Genomic DNA, 21,010 nt, shown 5'->3' with positions numbered 1-21,010 from the left:
TGATTCGTTAGATGACTAATAAACGTGAAGTGATAAGTAATGAAAATAGAGTTATCAACGTCTGCTAATGAACATAGAAAATATTTCTCTTTTAAAATTTTTAAATACTTCATTTATTTATGGAAAATTTATATTATAGATAAACATTTATTAATATTATTTATAGAAATTAAAATGTGATTGATTAAGTAAAATATATTAATTGAGTAATCAATATTTCGAATTTGAAATATTTTTATATTAAATAATCAAATCTCTGGAAAAGAGAAATTATAAATTAGAAATTTAATTTCTTTTTATGGGACATAATGATATATCCTAATCGATAAAAATCGATCGGCATAAAAATGACCAGCATGAAAATTACAAATATCTTTCTCGTTTCTCGTAAATTTCACTTTAAACATCCAAATCAGATTTTTCTTCTCCGCAACGAGTGTTCCCGTCGTAATCCAAGAAATCTCCATTTTTCAACGGACACTCGACACAGACACTTAAAGGGTTAATCTCAGGAAAACAAGAAAAACGAACGATTCCAAAGCCGAACGTACGATCGCGTGACACTTGATTACTCCAAACAAAACCACGCACAATATAAAATATATTACAGTGTCCCCTCTCTAATCTCGCATTATACGGGACTTCATAATCCGATTATAAAATAACAGTGGACGCGTTATTACGATCGTTTCATCAGCTGATGGCTCGCGTCTGTCTCGTTCCATCTCGCTCGTTCAGGCAATTACAAGGTTGACGAAGCACGAGCATGGACGAAGCACACACTGGCCACTGGCGATGGGATCAAGTTCAATATGCACTTACAAATCCGAGTGAAATCCAATAACCAAAGTTCATATCATAAGGTTCGAATACTATTAATAACCCTCTATCACATGAATATTTATGAGGAGTCACAAAACTGTACAGGGTGAACATTTTAACTCGAGCACCTAAATTATTTCCCCTATTATTCGAAGCGAGGAAAAATTAACTACATACGATATTTAAATAGGATATTGTTTATCGCCATCACATGCACACCTTAACAATAGAACTACCGTGCCAGTCAAACTGACTAGTTTCGATTCTCTTGTGTCGCAATTATTGATATCACAAAAGCGTTGAACATTCGAAATAATTTTGAAAATGAATAGTTTCACTTGAATACTATAATGAATGCCTCAAGGAACTGAAAATAATCTATTGTTACAATTTTGTAGGGGTTACGTATCAATTATATTATATGCTCGGTAGTTCTAGTGTTGAAACCATGTAATTCTATTTAATCAATTTTTTCTTACTTTTAATAATAGCGGAAATAACTTATACATCGACGTGGTAATGAAATAAATAAAAAAGTATGAATAAATTTTTGTAACAGTTAGAATAACAGTTGTCAAATTCTAATTTGGCATAAGGTTAGAATACTATTACTAACCCTCTATTGCATGAATTTTTATGAGGAGTTAAACAAACATATATGTCTGTTATTTAAATATCGGTGTGGTAATGAAATAAATAAGAAAGTATTAATAAACAATGTAGTAATCACCACCTATTTTCTGATCGTTAGAATATCATTTTTACGAAAATGTTTATTTTCGTTAAAAACGATACGTTAGTTAACATATACTGTAAAAACAAATATACTTTTTCTAAAAATGTGTATCCGGGACTGAAAAGATTAAAACTACATCTTTTTTCGACAGTTACGTATTATCCGGGCCACCCTTGTTTCCTAAATGAAGGTCGCGATGGTCATCATGTATTATTATTATTATCACCACCATTATCATCTCATCATTATCATTACCATTATTATTACTATTACCATCAATACCGTTCTCTCTTAAAATCACAGACAGCCCATATAATACGTAAACACGTTTTCTTCCAAACCACTAATAAAGGGTTCGAATCTAAACGATTAACGTCTTATTAGCCATACACTCGATCCCATCACTACCGATCGCAAACAGCCTCGCTCAGAAGCAAGCGACTCGAAGGAAATAACAGCACAAGTCAAAAAAAAAGAAAAAGAAGGAAGACCAAAAAAAAACAGAAGGAAATAGTCTGTTCCTCGGGGTGTAAAGGTATTTGCTTTCCCAGCGCATGCGCTAACGAAGGGAAATCTCAATCTAAATTACGCTTTTCCGGGGCTTCCCCGTGCATTCATCGAAACGTGAGGTCGTTGCACGACGGTCGTTACACGCACTCGGTTGTTTATTTCTTTTTCTTTCTTTTTTTTTCACGAGCGAGCCGCGTTACCGAGAACACTCGCGTTTACGAGGACCCGCGGAGCCATAATGCCCGATAAGGTTTTACGTAGCGAGAATCAGAATCCCCTATCGAAGCCGCGCGAGAAAGAGAGGAAGAGCGAGACCGCGTTATACCCGACGTGACGTCAGCGTGTTCATTTTGATCGCGATAATGGCGCTTTTATTTCGTGTCCCGGCGCACGAGACAAGAAAGGGAGGGGGGGGGGGTGGAGGGGAAAAAAAGACGGCAGATATTTCACGAGGCAACGCCTAACTCTCGGGCACGCTTATTTCCGAGAGAGTCTAAACAAAATTGCATGGTGAGTGCTACATTATGCACCCACGCCGCCCGAAGCCGCGTTGGAATTACGCTTCGTAATAATTTCTTTCTCGCCGTCTTTCTGGCGAACGCGCAATAAACGGCGTCGACCGTTCCATCGGAAATTTTCGAGCGAACGCTGGAAGGAGGCCGCGAGTTTTTCGCGTCCAGTTCCGAGCCACCCTTTCGTCGCCACCCCTACCGTGCCCCGATAAACGTGTTATTTTATCGTGCCATTCGCTTTGAGCCATGGACAAAAGGGTATTAAAGTTTCATCGCGAGTACTGGGTAAAACGATTGGAATAATTTTGTGATAATGTTGGGGAGGGTTTTGGGGGTTGAGGGGACTAGTTTATTTCTTGGGTGCGAGGGTGGAGTGAATGGGAATGTGGATGGGAGAATTGTTTGGTGATTGGAGAGGTGATAGGTATATTGAATTGGGTGTTAGGTGATGTTTGGCCCTTTGCGGACGAGGATTTCTTGAAGTATTGAAAATATTTCGCGAGGGGAATTACATTGTACATCGAAGTCTCAAATTCCAGAGGAAAAGAAAACTAATCACTGATCTCATGTTACTTGAAGAAATCAATTGTTTGTTCACAATTTCGTACTCGAAATATGAAAGCTTGATATCAGTAAAATGACGACATTCGTCCTCAAAGGGTTAAGATGGCGCACTGGTTTGTGGAAGTATGAACCCCTTGTTTTGTGTTTTCCTTTACAACTGTGATTGATGAAACTATTTTATCGTTGATAGTTTAATTTATTATCTTATGATCTCTTTTGTAACTAGCTCGCTGCGGTAACTTTGTCGTTAATAATTTACTAAAATAGCATTTAATCTGAACTGCAGATAATTGAGTGGTATTTGAGTTTGAGAGAACTTTATATGAGTCTGACTCGATATTGTGTAGGAAAGGGTTAATAAAAGTAAAAGAATTTGATGCTGTTTCTATGTCGTTTACTCTAGAGATTATAGATTAATAATAGACAAGTAATATTTTATTTATGTGAAAAATAAACAAATATCATTGGGATTTATCGAATTCAATTGCAAATTTGCACTTACTGGATGTTATAGGAGGAGTTAAGATAAGTACAATGGAAATGAATACAGAAAATTGAAGATGATAGATATTTTAACATTTTTGTCTGGGTGCATAAGATACAGATCTGAATTATGTGTATAAATTTTATTGAAATCGAACAATATACACCAGAAGTAGAATAATTTTATTAAGTTAATAATTTTCTCCATATTTTGAATACTTTCAATGGCCGGTGTACTAAATGCAATGAATTCAGATTCAACAAAAGAATGTCGAGGAAACTAGAATTATAAAAGGTCTGGTTTGTGTGAACTTTTTATTCTTAAAGAAAGAATTTTATACTTATGGATATTCCATGGAGTTTGTCGAGTATTCAATGTTAAAGTAAAGCTAAACTGCTTTCAAAGAGGTAAGGTAAAGAGCTGTTTAAGGTGAAGTTAAGGTAAAGTTTCGAGAAGGCGTGTAAAATGGTAACAAGCATCTTCAAAACAGCTATATGGCGGTGCATTGTAGTTCCTTTATGAAAATGGCGTGGTAAATATAACTTTTATTTTTGAATTTCTACATTATTATTTAAAAATATTTAATCACTCATTTGTTTTACGAAATAGATACGAAGAAACGCTCAAACTTTTATATAATCGAAATTAACGCATATAAATAAATAGAATTATTACATTAATAATCATAAAACATTAAAATGATGAAATAATTCATATGAATATTTAAAAAAATTATCTATGTATATTTCTTTCACACATTTTCATTACTGAAAATGTAAGTGATAAAAAGTTTGTATTGATATCAATCGGAAAAAATAATAAAGATCATTTACTTCATAAACAGTAAACATAAATCATTCTTGAATATCACAATGATTAATTATCGTCGAACAGTGCAAAAAGGAATTCTTCGATACACAAAATGAAATGAAATATGGAACAAAACCAAGTCGTTAATGAATAAAAAATAAATATTAACGCACAAACGCATAGATGTAAAAATATATCTAACACAAAGGTAACGAATTTACGCTCGACGTAACTCGACGGATATTACGTCGAGAATTACGGATTAATGTGGGAAAAATATTTTTATCTTTTAATACGAACATTGAAGGGTGGTTCGGACGGGAATTGCGAGAGCGTATCTTTATTTTAATTTCACAGCCGGAAATCAAGAGGTCGCGAGAGCACTTTACCGGCCATGAAAACACCGCGAAGCGAGAAATCACCGCGGAATGTTTTCGTCCGTTTCCGCTTGTGTAGTTCACGAGTGTCGTGCCGGAGCAAGCTTCATTATGAACAATTTTAGTTAAATATACGGTTCGTACGAAATGATTCGTTACGGATTTAAGAATCATTCCTAGCTGAAATTAAATACGCGAATACTGTATCTTCAGAAATGCTACAGAGATGTCTCGTAGGACTCATTATTTTTAATCGTTTAATAAAACATAATTTGCATAATAATCTCTTCGTCTGCAGCTCGTGTAGAATGTTGTATAATAAATAAGCATAATTTCATTGTTTCATTCAAGCCACATAAATGTGAAAAGTAATTCTTTTAGTATAGAGAACATATACATACAGGGTGACTCATTTAAACTGACCCACTCGAATATCTTCGAAATTACAAATATACAAAATATATATAATATATTATACAATATTAATATAATGACATACTAATAAATATAATATGATAAATATTGATAATATAATGATAAAATAACACGGATAGAATAATAATATAATAATAAATATGATAATAAATATATAATAACAATATATTGATACAGAAATATATGAGAAATAAAAGCTTGGTTGTTCCGAGAAGCACATTACGTCATAAAAAATAAAACTATTTTAAATAAAAATATTTAGTGACATAAGTAGCTAGATCATAGTGTAATATGACTACTGTGATACTAAACCATTAATAATCATTTTCAATATCGTTTGTCTTTGTTATTAAAGAATAAGTATTACTATTCAAAACGCTAGAAATTCTCATGGTAGTCAGCGTATTAACACTCGAACTACCGAGCATTTATTGGGGTTAATCTACAATCTTTCCAAACATTGTAACAATGCATTTCCTTTCGATTCCTTCAGTCATCTACTACAACATTCTACTGAAACTATATATTTTTCAACTCAATTTCGCGCATAAACACTTCCAACGCATCAATAACCGTGAAACAAGAACACCGAAACCCGCCATTTTGACGGACGCAGTAGTTCCACTATCGAGCATCGATATTCCCCGGTGACTCAAGATGGTCCCAAACGTTCGTCGGGTGAAAGTTGATGCCGAAAAAAAAAAATTGAAGAAACATTCGCGTGTTACCATTTGATGGCCGCGCGAGCTCAAGGCAAAGACTCGGGCTGGCAGAAGGAGGCTGCAGGTCCACACGTTAGTTATCTGCTGCGAGATTCAAAGTCGTGCAAATAGAGAAAGGGCGGGGAGAGAAAGATACGGTCGGTGTTTGCGTCTCATCGCCGTCAAAAGAGACGAAATGAATGTCCCTTTCTTCTTGTTCAGTCGCGAGTCCGTTGACAACGAAACATGGAGTGAGTAAGAGAGACGCAGAGATGCCAAGAGCAACAGAGAGAAAAGGGAAAGAGGGGTAGGAGAAGGTAGCAAGAAAACGAGCGAACGAGAGAAACAGGAAAAGGGACACGGCACGCGTTTTGCTTCGCGAAATGAAGATAAACTTCTCTGAATACGCGTGCGGTCCGCCGCGGATGAGATCACCGCGAGAGGATGGATTGCAACATCTTAAGCAACATAATTTTACGTGTTCGACTTTCCTGTCCGCCGCGTTTCTTTTCCATCCCCCGCCGCGCGAACGGAGCCAGCTACGTTTCACTCTCTTTCTCCGAAGGTATGATCCAGACATAAATCTTTACTCTTTGGCATGATGGATCTTGCAAGGATTAGCGACAGACGATCAATAGGACAGAGCCGGGCTGAATGTCCGGTAAGAAGTCCTGGATTGAAAATCAATTTTTGTTTATCGGTTAACGCGTTCAGTGCCGCGTGTACTGCGTATAGTACATGGTAATTTTTGCTGGAAAATATTTTTATGAGATACCTGGCCGCGGATTGTAGCTACAAAGCAATAGAACGTGAAGGGATAATGTCGAAATATATAAAAGTTATTGAAAACTTGGATATAACCCTTTGCACCCGAATTATTTTCTATGTTGTTGGGTACACTTGTACTTGTTTTCTGGGAAACGAATTAAAGTAATTTGCAGTGGTAGAATTGAACGTTTTAAATTTATTTTATTTATTATTATTGTTATAAGAATTCATTTTTGTAATCTATTAAAGCGTGGTGCTTTTTAAAGTGCTACAAATATAGTATAACAAATTTGTACTGTCATCTCCAGCATGACGTACGAGGGTCAAAGGGTTAATATATTATTTAAAAAATTCATATACTTTATAAGCAGGATATAACTGAAATTTACGAATTAAATATAAAACAAAGATTTTTAAGTGTAACAATTTTAGTTTTAGTGGTATTGAAGCTGAATGTGTATTAATAACAAATTTATTTATAATTTATTACTAAAAATACGTGGACAATTTTGTAAAGTCTTAAACGCTCGTGCCCTCTTAACCTCTAACCTGATATCAAGAAGACAATAAAACGTCGGGAAAGAATAACAGGCTATTTTTCCAACCTCCAGAGCACAGTGAGCGAATGAAATCTCTTGTTTCCGTTGAAAGAATGCTCCACGGTTACGTGCGACAGGTATAATTACATACCTGTACGCTGTCGACAGGTAATTTCACGGGGAGACACTTTAACCCCTTGCCTTATAATATCGTATGGAACATGTAGTGAAGATTTAATAAAAAAAAATGTAATAAATACAAATCTGATTCAGTTCCTTTCAGTTTAAATTAAGTATTGTTTACCAGTTATCAATTGTTATGCTTTAAAGTAATTGTAGACACGGAATTTGTTTTTCTAGTAAATTATTAATCATAAAGTACAAAAGATTTTAGAGTATGTTAACCCCTTCTTCTATAATCTCTTTTATCGATAAAATGTAACTAACAAAGGAGATAATAAAAACATTATAAAAGAACTCCTTTTACAAGAGTTCTTGACAAAACTGTTTTATCATTGATACTTCATTAGAAAAAGAAAAGAATTTTATACTAATTCTATGTCTACGTTTACTTTAAACAATTGCTAATAGGAAAGTAATATTTACTTTCTATTTAAAGAACAACTAAATAATATTCAGATTATTCAAATTCACTTCAAAATGCCCACCACGAGTCACGATGTTACAGGGCAAGGTGTTAACCTTTTAACTCAGAATGACGAATCAGCACGTCATCCAAGTTTGGTTTCATTCACGAGAACTCTTTGTTTTCGTGTTTACTTAATAAATAATTCCGGTGTTTCATCAAACCATAACCTCTGCACTAGTACAAACGATACATAATTCAAGTGGATCATTATAAATAAATTATTTGCTATATTAATTTAATTTTTCTCGACTTATGACTTCACTAATGCTCACATTCAGAGTCACATGTTTAACCCATTTGCATCATTAACGTATATTTATATATTTCGTTGGTCATTATCGCAAGAGAACTGAATGTGACGTTATATTTTCCCTTAGCTAGAAAATAAAAATGGAAGACATTATCAGAAATGAAAGTAATAATTGTATTTAATAGTACTTCTTTTTAATTGTTGTAATTTTCCTACTTATATAAAATCAGCACGTTGAATGCCACAAGGGTCACTGTTGACTCCCAACCAAATCGAATTATTATAGTTCACTCAATTAAACGATGATTGTGTGAAAACATTTCTATATTATAAATAATATAATACAGTGACATTCAGCTAGATGAACGTGCAATAATAACAATGCAATTCGATCAATTTAACCCTTAACGGACCAGAAGTACTTCAAGTTTACGTAACACCAAAAAATAACATAAATAAACTAAAACAAATTCAGAGAAGTGAGCTGGTACAATACTTAACGTGTCGATTGTAAATATTACGACAATAACAGTGATGAAAATAATAAAATGATTTCTGCCGCCATATACGCGGCATTGGTCCGTTAAATATTCTATTTCCTCCATTTTGTATATTACGCTGTATGAAATCATGTAGCATTCAACGTGTTACAAACAAAAATTCGCGATAAGTGCCTTCTTTTTCAAACTTCCTTACGATGAAAATGGGTTAATCAAGTCAGCAACGGTAATAACGGCCTTTTGCCTGATTTCCATGCGCCGGCCACATTTCATATCCCTTCGTACGTCGCGCGGGTAACGCGTTTTTCTTCGGAATGAGCCTAGCCGTGTAGCAACCAGCCAATGGCCCCTTGCTTGCGCAAATATTGAAGTTACCCTGGAAATAAGTAGAACGGCCATTTCCTGGGGAGCTCTATTTTACAAATGGAAATAGAGTCGCGACAGTTTGAAAGCGTTGTCCAGCTTCCCGGGGATCTCAAACAAGATAGCGCGGAGCTTTGAGCACAATGCCATTACGTCTGCGACGAAAACACCTTAGGCATTCTTCTGTTCCAGGAGCCCCCCGAGTGGATCCCATTATTTCAGCACGTTCCTCGGGCAATTTCATCCCGGCGGCTCATTTTTATGGCGATGATCTCATTTCGCAAATTAATTTTCTTTTCATAATTTCTCGAGGCGTGCTCGGCCAACCCCCGCCACCGACTGCGGAAGAAACTCGAAGATGTTTCATTGAGTCCGTACAATGGGACTGTAACTCCCGACTTCATCCTTTCTTTCTTGCATTCTTTATTGCCTTTCTTTTCGCTGTTATTGCACCGGTGTTGTCCGACTAACAAGGGAACCTCTTCAACCGGCACGCGCCGATTTTAATGAAACTTATGCGAAACATAGTTGTCAAGAAAATATCTCACGCGTATTTTTCCTTATCGGTTAACATTCATTTTGAGGGGTTGAAGACAGAAGTTCAGGATTGAAATTTTTTGCATCTCTGAAAGTAGAGGTGTAGACGAAATTTTTGTTTTAAATTGTTCGTCTTGAAACGAACGGTTTAGATTTCTTTTATATAGTTTCAGAGACGTCGTAAAAATATACTTTTAATCCTGAACTTTGAGGGATGTTTTCACCCCTTTGAAGTGAATGTTGGCTGATAAGGAAAAATACGTGACAAATATTTTCTTGAGAACTGTGTCTCATATAAGTTTCATCAAAATCGGCGAGTGCTGGTTGAAAAGCTACCCTTGTAAGTAAGGTCTCTGCTGGTCTATGGAGTCCAGGGGTTGATTCATAAAAAGATCTTTACATTTATGGAACGTTATTTCACGAGAGGAAATGAAGCGGTATTATTTTTGATAGAAAATTATAACTATTTAATAAGAAGTTTTAATATTAATTCGTGAGCTACCTTTGTGTTTTTTAGAATTTGTAATATTTTTATTTTACGAGAATCTTTTAAACTTTTGTAAATTCTTTGCGAGAAAATATGAATTATTTAGTTAAATAGTAGGAAAGAAGAAAGCTATGTATCAATATTTTGTTATTTAAATAATTGAATTATACATTTGAAGCTTTTCACTTTTTAGAACATTACCTGAACTACTTAATCTACTTCAATCTTTCAAATTTCATCAATCTGAAGGGCTCAAGTTAAATTTTGTCCAATATGTGATATGACTTAAATATAAAATTCAATTATACAATTTATATGCACTGTTTAAAGCTAATCGTATGGTTCTATTTAATGGGATATCGTTGTAAAATCATTTGGCACTTTAAAAACATTTTATTTATAACTTAGTCTATTCTTCTCCTAAATAATTTGTTCGAAAGTTCTTTACTAACTTTGCAAAACAGTAAATAATCTATATTCTATAAAAGAGAATAGTTTGTACAAGTTCACTGTTGAAATCGATAGTGCTGTAGCGAGTCTAGGTAAGTCTGACGAAGATAACGGAAACAAACGGAAGAAAACATCGAAGCATCATGATCAGACCAATTCTTCACGTTTTCCGCTTCAGGAAATTTTAGTAATTCGCGATATTACCCTGGACAATTGCATCCAGACCGAGGATTCGATAGATCCTATTATTTTTATGATTGCAAACATGGGAAAAGAGAGTATAGAAGGAAGTTCGCAACGGGTGAAGGACAGAAATATAAGACTTGCAATAATACAATCGGCGAAATGTAATTTAAACAGCTTAATAAATCCTTTCACGAGACATAATCATAATTATTTCGTACATCAAAGGGCTGGTTTTCTGCTTGTGACTTGATAAATATGCGGAACCGTGTTTTATGTTCTTCATTTCTACCCTCTCAATCGATCTACAGAGAATATTAATACTGACGTCGTATGAAGTAGCTCTTTATATTTTTTGTTCATAAGGTTTGAATTTTTCATAGCGGAGTTTTATGCAATTTTCTAAAATTTCTAAAATTATAAATAAATTTGTTGAAATTTTGTGAAATATAAACCGACAAATTATAAATTTTGTGAAATATAAAATGAAATATTATAAATTTTATGAAATATAAACCGACAAATTACAAATTTTATGAAATATAGAACGATAAACTATAAATTTTATAAAATGTAAAATCATAAATTGAGAAATACTACAAAATTATAAAATTTTAAATTAAAAATTCTCGTTGAAGTAAATTCGTCTGTTATAGATTCAGCACTATTGTATCTTCTTTTATTGTACTATAATACAACATACGTATCCGGCTGCACGTCTTTCCTGTATTTCTTGACTATACGGCTTCTATCGATCGACTTGTATTCCCCTATACCATTTCTTTCTCGTTAGACTGTCCCCTTAAAGACCACCTATATATTCCAACATTTCCCATCAATAACATTTCTTTAACAAATCATTTACAACTCACGCTAAGCATTTCAAAATACTTGACACTGCTTTGTACCTAATATCGAATCAACAATTTAATTTTCTATAAACATATACAAAATATATATCAAAATCCAGTCTTACGAGTACACTTTAAAAATACTCCAATCCGTTTTATCAGAACCAAACACTTTTTATAACATACAAGCTAACCTACGTTATATATTAATCCTTCAACCCACAATATCATATCAAACTCGTGACGAAAATTTGCAGTTGAATTTGAGAAGTCTAAGTACCATTTATTGTTTTCAAATATAAATTAAATATTACTTTTCTATTATCGATCGTTAACCTTGGAGTAAACATAGACGTAGAATAAGCATATAAATCTTCTTTTACTAATCAATTATTAACGATAAAGTAGTTGTATCGACCATAATTAAAAAATAGGGCAAAAGGTTAAAGTACAATATAATAACCGAGTAAAAACTTTTTTAAAAAATCCTACTTGAAAGGGTTCAGAAAGAAATTACAAGGCGAGGGGTTGAAAACGTAGAAAATATACAATTTCCCGCATAACGACGCAACACTCGAAGGGACGATTTTACTCGAACGATCAACTGCATACGTGGACATTTTTCCGTGCATAACGATTCGATTTCTACCAGTTCCCCTTTCAACGAAGCGAGAGCTTCGAGGACCGATAAACGCGATTCGTGCAGAACGCGGTTCGACCGATCGTTTCGCGGTCTCCGACCGGCGGTCTCGTAATTACACGACCGAATGAGCATACAAGAAGCCGGCGTCGACAAGGTGCCGGCTTCTTTCCATGGTGGATGGCCGGAATGAGAAGCAGCAAGAAAATAAAATGCCCTTGCCGCCGTCGCCGCGCCGGTCGGGCCAGATATTCATCAAAGTCGGTGATTCAATTAACCGACTAGGATGATTTCTGGAGGGCATTTCTGTCCGTGCACCCTATGGGAATTGACGGTAACAGGGGCGGCGGGGAAGCAGACCGGAAAACTCGAGGATAACATGAAAGAACCGAATTTCCAACAATCGGGGAATCCTTCGCTAGCACTGGATACGATTAACCCCTTGCTCTGTGATTTCTTTGGTAACCGCGACTGCTAGGATTACTTTGTCTTTAACACATGAACCACCGTTGCTTTATTATTTCGGAATTATTGATTTTTCCAACTATTTTATATCTGAAATGATTTTGAAAATAAATAGTTTCACTTAGTTTTATTATTTTGGAATTATTGATGTTTTTCAACTGTTTTATATCTGAAATGATTTTTAAAGTAAATAGTTTCATTTAACTCCTTGTTCTGTCATTTCTTTGGTAATTGCGACTATTATGATGACTTTCTATTTAGCACCTGATCTACCATAGTTTTCTTATTTCGCAGTTATGAATGATTTTGAAAATGATCTATCTAACTACTTTGCTATTAATAATGTATTGAAACTAAGAGAAAATTCCAACAACACGAAAAATATGTAATTTGTATTCGAGCAAATTGAATAATATTTGTTTGTTAAATTCTATTTAAAATTTCCTTCATGAGTCCGACACAATACTATAAGAGGAGTTCATAATTTACCAGAAAACGAAGAAAAATTCCCAATGAATCTGTACCATTCATTCACCTTTACTTCAGAACATAACAATGAATAATAGAAAAGTACTGTTTCATTTGAATAAAAAATAATCGAGTGATATTTCATTTTTGTAACTTCCTTTTGAAAACTTTCTCGCGAGTCTGACTCGATACTGTATGGCAAGGGGTTAATTGTCCGTCCAAGTCTCGATTCCGTTGCACCGGATATTATTTCGATTCTCTGATTTATCGTGTTTTACTTCGCTTCGCGATTTCATCGAAATGCGTAGTATCTGTACAGTAGAGCTCCGTTAATCTGGATTTCCGGTTTATCCGGATTATAAAACGTAATCCTTGCCGTTTTTGTTCTGCTAATTAATTATTATACGGAGTCTACGTCTTCATTGATCCTTTTGAAATTGAAATTGAAATCACACTGTACGCATTTTTCTTTATATCGTTAATATTGTTGTGAAAGTTAATGTAAAATATGAAATACATGTAAAGATGTTAAGCCTTAGTGGATTAATATAAATACACGGAAAAGCACTTTTGCTTATTAGGCTGAACGTCGAGTATATCGTGACAAAAACCATTTAATTACTTCCATCATTGTTGTCGTTATCATATTCTCATTTGACGCGTTAAATGATACGTCGGTCCTTTGAAGTTAATTAATTTCTGTTCGTTGTTTTTATTTATTTATGTGAAATGATGGGCAAACTTAAAATAATTCTAGATCGTTAACTCTTTGAGTGCTGTGGGCGCATATATGCGTTCGTCGGAAGCCATCACTGTGGACTGTGGACGCATATATGGATTTTTCGATCTTTTTAATGTCACACGTGCCGTCGTGACAATGCTAAGTGTATGTGATTTTTTATTAATATCAATTTTAATTTTAATTACTTTACCAATTTTAAATATTCGCGAAATAAATTCTTGTAAATTTTATTTTGAAAAGAAATTTATATTTTGATTATTTATAACACCTGAATATACGCGTTTCTTGGCATCATTTAATTTGATAAAGCTGAGGCAGTACCATTTCATTTTAATTACAATTTATTTGATTGTACGAATTAACCCCTTGCTCTATGATTTATTTCTCAAGTATAATTGATACTACTAGTATATCGATACATATAGTTTGCCATTAACAATTTATTAAAAAAAAGAAAAAAGTTCTAAGCAATATCTATATCGATCTTTACTCAGAAGTATAATTGATAACAAAAGAAGAATACTCAATTCGAATTGAAAAGAATCGAGTAATATTTACGTTTGTAAATTCTCTTTAACACTAAAACTATCAGACGGGTCATAATGACTTATTCCTGATTTCTTCTTTTTGCAATTATTAAAAAGATAACAGATGTTCTGAGAAATTATTAAAGAAATTGATCTGGCAATTGTAAGTCTACGTATAAAGTTTCAATATATGTAGACTTGGAGTTTCTATAGAGAAATTTCAGGCATTCAATTTAATTGCTAAAGTAACGGATTAATATAATTCATCGATCTTTAGATGAGCAACAAAATATTCCGTCCACGTGGAACGTTTCGGCCAAGAGTATCCAGCACTCAAAGGGTTAAATAATTTTAGACACAATTATTACAATAATTTTATCTGATTTCATCTTAATTTCTCGGAGTGACATTCGAGAGTAAATTGAAGGCATCACAGAAAATTGTATGCTGATTACAAAATGTATAGAAATCATAAGCTTTACTTTCTTGTTGTTTCAGCGGAACTGGGAGACTACGATCCAAGACGACATTCCTTAGGCTACGTTACCGAATTTCGATTCTTAGCCAATCAGACTACAGAATTGGAGAACCGTATAGTGGAACTTCATAAAACTCTTGTGTAAGTTGTCGTGGTTGTTAATAAAATATTACCTTCATTGTAATCTTTAGGTTTACCATAAACAATAGTCTATAAATTAATCGAAAAACAGAAAATTAAATGTTCCTTTACTTTTATCGATAATAGACATTGTGTTAAATATAACATGAACATTTATTGAACATAATTAATGTAATTAAGTATTCGTTATTCAATTTCCGAAAGAAATGGCAGCATTAAACGTTAATGACACTTTGAATGATTTAAATAATTTACTGGCTCAGTGTTTTATACAAGTATTTAGAGCTCGGTATAATCATTACGCAAGGAATTTAAATGATGCATTATCATAAGATTGATCTTTTCAGAGGACAATTACCCTCTGCAGCAGAGCTGAATTATCTCGACAAGGTAAAATGGCTCGAAATGTATGGGGTCGATTTGCATCCCGTATTGGTAAGTTTCTCATTTTAAAAGAAAACGTTATAACCATCGCGATCGTATCACAGAAATCTCTGGAAGTTTTTATCCTTAGGGTGAGGACAGTGTGGAATACTTTTTGGGCCTGACACCGAGCGGGATAATACTGTTGCGTAACAAGACCAAAGTGGGAAATTACTACTGGCCTCGGATAAATAAAATCTATTATAAGGTAAGCAAACGATATGGTAATCCACGAACGACCTACTATCTATTTAAACGAACAATTCAGTGAAATTCGCAAGATATTTGCACAATAAATTTAATAGCATATTTACAGAGGTAATTCGTCTATTTAACCGTTTGAGTGCCACGGGTCTTCACAAAAAACCGATCGAAAAGTGCCAAGCAGGGCGATCGCGCTTCTTTCGTTTCAGTTCAGAGACTGAATTACGCTTTTCTATTTTTACGTGCAAAGATTGTAAATAGCGCGATCGTTCCGTTCTTCCATTACTAAGCAGGTAATAACAAAAAAATAAATAATTAAAAGGAAGACGAATAAATAAAGTTAATTTGATTCTACAAACCGATAGAGTGGCATTTTTAGACAGCCTAGCGGAGAAGTGCGACCGCGCCGCTTGGCACTCAAATGGTTAACTATTTAACCCTGTGAAATTGGAAATCTGCAAGAAGAACATTTTTTTAACGAAATAGACCATTCGAATAAATCTGATGTTAATTAATTGTAATAGAAAGTTTAACTTTGAATATATATGAAACGAAGAATGACACATAAATAGACTGAAAGGATTATGTTGATCGGATGCTTGAGTATAATAGTTTCGAAAATTATAACCACACGCGTATCTGTATAAAGGAAGAATAAAATTAATGACTAACACTGAATCTTTCGATAACCGTAGCAGTTTGATGCAGGTCATAGAAAATAGCCGTATATATTACCGTACGTCCGTAAAATTATAAGGGACATAAAATACAGTGCACAATTACGTGCAGTACGCTTTAATAATAAATTTCAAAACGTAACATGTACGAAAGCTGATTCACGAACCTCATTAAAGGATGTAAACCCTAATTAAATGTAGTAATTAAACTCAAGGAATAACATGCATGGAAATATTTAATATTAATTATAACACGTCTTTACTACACGTTGAATTACAAAATGAGAAAACGAAGAAGTGAAAGTAAACGATTATAATTATCAGTGCCGAGTGAGATTTTATTCGAACAAAAACTTACGGTTAAAGATAATACTATATTGCATTCAATTATAATTCATTTATAATAATAATAATTAATTATTTAATAGGAAATATAGACAAATTTAAACAAAATCGAATGTTATGTATCTAGTTTTCATATAAAAGAAATATTACTTCTCTATTAACAATCTTTATTTTTTAGAGTAAACGCAGACAAACCATCCAATTATTTTCTTTAATTTATTAATGATCAAGTAGTTTCATCGAGTCCAGTTGTACAAGAATGGCGAGACGAATGAGAATAATCGATGTAAAATGTTAATAATAAATTAAAATACGCATATTGATTTTAACAAAAATTAATTGATAAATGTTCGCGTGGACTTTTATTGACGCAATTACACGAATACGTATTCTAATTGTCTAGTTTTAAATCACTAATTTCCTAGATCTGAATCAACGAACATCAATTTTTCGAGGAACAATAGAAAAAATTGTACAATAAACGTCCGTAAACCTAGTGTTAAGTTACATTCAAGTTTTTGGTGACTTTTATATATATTTTGATATCTTTCTTAGCGTTTTCGCTACTTTACGATATGTATCGCCATTTTTCGACACACGTCTCGCAAAAAGTGTTTCCTTACAAAAATTCCGCGTGTACCAGAAATGGCACGGAACGTGCTAAATAATTCATAACCGCTAAAAGTTGTTTATTTCCAAACCATGTTCCTTCGGCCTTACAATTATCGACCGGGGATAGGTACTTCAATACGCCTTTTCGGCAAGGGTGAATAAAATATAATAAAATATAAACACATATATATGATATAAATAAAAAGAAACATACATAAATATATGTATATATATATATATATATATATATATATATATATATATATATATATATTCGGCGATATAAAGAATAAATAAATATTTACGAGCAAGCATTCACAACATAAAATATAACAGTGTAAAATAATAAATAACACAGAAATAATAACAGAGGTAAATAGATAAAATGTTGTTACGTGTAATTAAAATAAGATAAAGTATAACAGAATAAAATAGAATAAATTAGCAGATGTATGAAACGTGTAAAAGCAAGTAGTAGATAAAATAAAATAGTAAAATAGAATAAATTAGGTGTACGAAAATAGTAAAAACAATCAGCAGACAAAATAAAATATTAAAACAGAATAAAACAGCATGTGTACGAAAACACTAAAAACAAGTAATAGACAAAACAAAATAGTAAAACAGAATAGAACAACAGGTATATAAAAAACTAAAAACAAGTAGTAGACAAAACAAAATACGAAAACCAGAGTAAAATAAAGTAAGAAACAAATTGCGTCGCTCGCCACGCAGAACTTCCTCGGCTAAAAATCATACGTCGCCGTTTATCGCGTTGCCCAGGCCGAATAAATCATTCATAATTGACATTACACTGCCTAATTCTATCAGACTCGTACACGTTCCAGGGTAGATACTTCATGCTGAGGGTGAGCGAGAAGAATTCCGAAGAGAGGACGCACGGTTTCGAGACACCGTCAAAGGGTGCCTGCAGACACCTGTGGAAATGCTGTCTGGAGCACCAAGCGTTCTTCCGTTTAATGGCCACTGGCCCGCCACCTTTGAGCCCTTACTCCCGTTTCCGGTCGTACAGTCCGCCGTCCGGATCGGAGAAGCACACGATGATCAGACGGAATCCGCCTCCGATTTTCCAGAGAACCCCCAGCCGTAGGGCTCAGCGACGCGTGGTCGAGGGCCAAGAGATGGTTGGCCCGTTCGTGGAAACGCCTGCCGCTGTCAACGTTAATTCGGCCAGCAACCCGGCCAGCGGGAATGTCTTGTGCAATACGCAGAATGCCAGACGGGTGAACAATTCGAGTCCCAGGAGCACCAGGAGCGCGCCGTGGACTCAGAGCCAGCCCCGAGGCCTTTATACTTCGTCTAGTCCTCGGTCTGTCCGCTCCGCGGGAACAGCACCGGCAGTACGTCCTTCAGATTTATAATTCATAAGTTTCGGAACACCTCGGCAACATGCGGCCGCTGGGCGTCGGAATTTCCGCAAGACAATATTCCATGTTTATTCTCTGCGTGTGGTACAAGCTAATTTTCCGCGTTCGTTCTCCGCGTGTAATTGATCGTTAAATTAACATTCAATGGAGTAATTAGAATTCAGCAGAGCGTAACGCTTTTTGAAGATTGTTATATGGAATTATGTGTCAGCCGATGTTTAGGGTTTCTGTAGTTTTATGGTGTATTCAGTGGCGAAAAGAATTTTTAGTTAAATGGGCCGGACGGATTTCATTCTTGGCAGCAGGATGTTAGACGTATGGAACAATGACTTAGCATTCTAATGGCATTCCTGAATGTTTAACCATTCAAAATGATGTGTGTTGACTGTAGATTCTATCGTTACTGGCCATTTATCTTTTATAAGTATGTAGTAAAATTATTCTTTACGACTTAATCCTTTGTGCTCTGTAGACTTCAGAGTTGAAGTGGAATGCTATTAATCGACATCTGTTGTCAGTGAGTCTTGCCTGTGTGCTCGCTTGACTTGTGGGCAGTCGGGCATTTTTTGGTCTGCATATAATAGATTGGTACTCGAAGTAAGGGAAGTACAGTAGGAAGGATATAAATTGAAAATAGAATTTTAATTGCAAAAGACCTGTGAACCTTATAACGAACGTTGCAAAGTGATCAGAATAGAAATGTGTTGTCCTCTACTCCTATCGAATGGGTCAAATGTTTACATTACAAAATTTTGCGTTAGAAACGTTGGAATAAGGAAGTTTTCTGAATATTCTGAATGAATACACTCTCATTTATAAGTATTAGGAGATCCAGATATTAACCCTTTGCACTCGGAAGTTTTTTGCTAGAAATATCCAACACTTTTGATAAAATATAGACGATGTTTTTTTGCGATTAATGTAATTAATTTAATCGATAAATTAAGGGACGAAAGTATTTTACTATGAGATTTCACATAGTGACGCATTATATAAAGTTCAATATTAAACATCAAACTTTATAATTTAACCGTATCAAACCGAATCACCTCCCGATTGCAAAGGGTTAAGAAAAATTGAGTGAACATTACAAAATAATTAAGGGTCTCGAATAAACATAATTCAGAAACCGTCAGAGCACAATATTAATCGATAAAAATAGGAATAAAATACATCACAGTCATTGGTTTTATATTGAACAGACATGTATCTAACACTCTTGAAGCAATCATTGTCAAATGAATTTCAGCTCTTGAGCAGGCTCCAGCGAAGGAGTAGCTCTGTGGAGAGCCAAAGTTCAGGGGACAGCCATAGTCGCGGTGGTCATCGTAGGAGAAGTCATAGTCATAGTCACCGAAGACACAGTCGTCATTCAGACTGCGAGTCCGAACTGTCAAGAGGTTCGGACTCGAGGTCAGGCCATCGTAAACACCGCAGGAAGCACAGAAGCTCTCGTTCTTCTAGGTATGCAATCATCGTTATTCTGCCTTTAACCCTTTGCACTCGAAGGGTGACTCTGATACACCACTTGAATGACACAGTAAATTTATAAAGTCTTAAATACAATATAATCTTATATTATATACAACATTGTATTATATACATATAATATTATATTAAAAAATGAAATTAAGAAACTTATATATACAAATTTTGTATAATGCATCAATGAAATAGCCTCGTTTCTTAATTCACCGATGTATTAGTTTCAAAGAATGAAGAAAATTCAATCCATCTACATCCCATCAGAAAATGTCGGACATTTCCAGTGGGAACTGTCTCAAGTGCAAAGGGTTAAATCCGAAGAATTCGAACCGACGCGGTGTCTTGGCAAACAAACGAACAGCGCGGAAGATTCAAATGAAATCTTACGATATAATCGACCTCGTTACGTTTCCCGTCGTATATTAAGTCAATTGAGCGTCTAAGATGTGCGTGCCGGCTTAATTGGTAATTAATTGGGATAATAAAGGTTCCTTAGACGGTCATGTGAAAACGAAGAGCACGTAGTGCGTTCGAACGTCTTGGGCGGGTTCATCGACCGTGTAGACGGGAAAGAAGAGCCCTCGTGCTCATTATACTCTTACGGTAGGGTACATAAAATCCGTAAAGGTGATAATTATTTTAATGATGACGCACGCGGGAAGTATCAACCGCGGAGCAACGAAATCCCTCCGCCGTTATATTCAACGAAAAATGAATGCGTAAGCTGGAAGCCGGTATCGTAATTATACTCCAACAAAAGTGTACCATTCTCTGGATCTAATTTATCACCGCGCACTTGTAACACGCGTGGCTGTTCTTCAGTTAAACTACGCTATCCAGACGTGACCCTTGTTATTGTACAAGTACACACACGCGTGTGGGAATTT

At 34.7% G+C, this 21,010-nt stretch overlaps 1 protein-coding gene across 4 annotated transcripts in view; it reads left to right on the top strand.

Moving 5' to 3' along the window:
* Positions 1 to 21,010, top strand: part of LOC116428608 (band 4.1-like protein 4) — a 125,574-nt gene that overhangs the window by 101,206 nt on the left and 3,358 nt on the right. For all 4 annotated transcript variants that reach the window (XM_031980444.2, XM_031980443.2, XM_076374517.1 and 1 more), the window contains 5 exons: positions 14,869 to 14,989; positions 15,337 to 15,424; positions 15,504 to 15,620; positions 18,099 to 18,611; positions 19,888 to 20,102. In XM_031980444.2, the coding sequence (XP_031836304.1) occupies positions 14,869 to 14,989; positions 15,337 to 15,424; positions 15,504 to 15,620; positions 18,099 to 18,611; positions 19,888 to 20,102 (1,054 nt within the window). The remainder of the gene's footprint in view (positions 1 to 14,868; positions 14,990 to 15,336; positions 15,425 to 15,503; positions 15,621 to 18,098; positions 18,612 to 19,887; positions 20,103 to 21,010) is intronic.

This window comes from Nomia melanderi, chromosome 1 (assembly GCF_051020985.1).
Source record: "Nomia melanderi isolate GNS246 chromosome 1, iyNomMela1, whole genome shotgun sequence".
In the NCBI taxonomy this organism is placed as follows: Eukaryota; Metazoa; Arthropoda; class Insecta; order Hymenoptera; family Halictidae; genus Nomia; species Nomia melanderi.
Note: the sequence above shows the minus strand (reverse complement) of the source record. Positions and strands in the feature narration are given on the sequence as shown.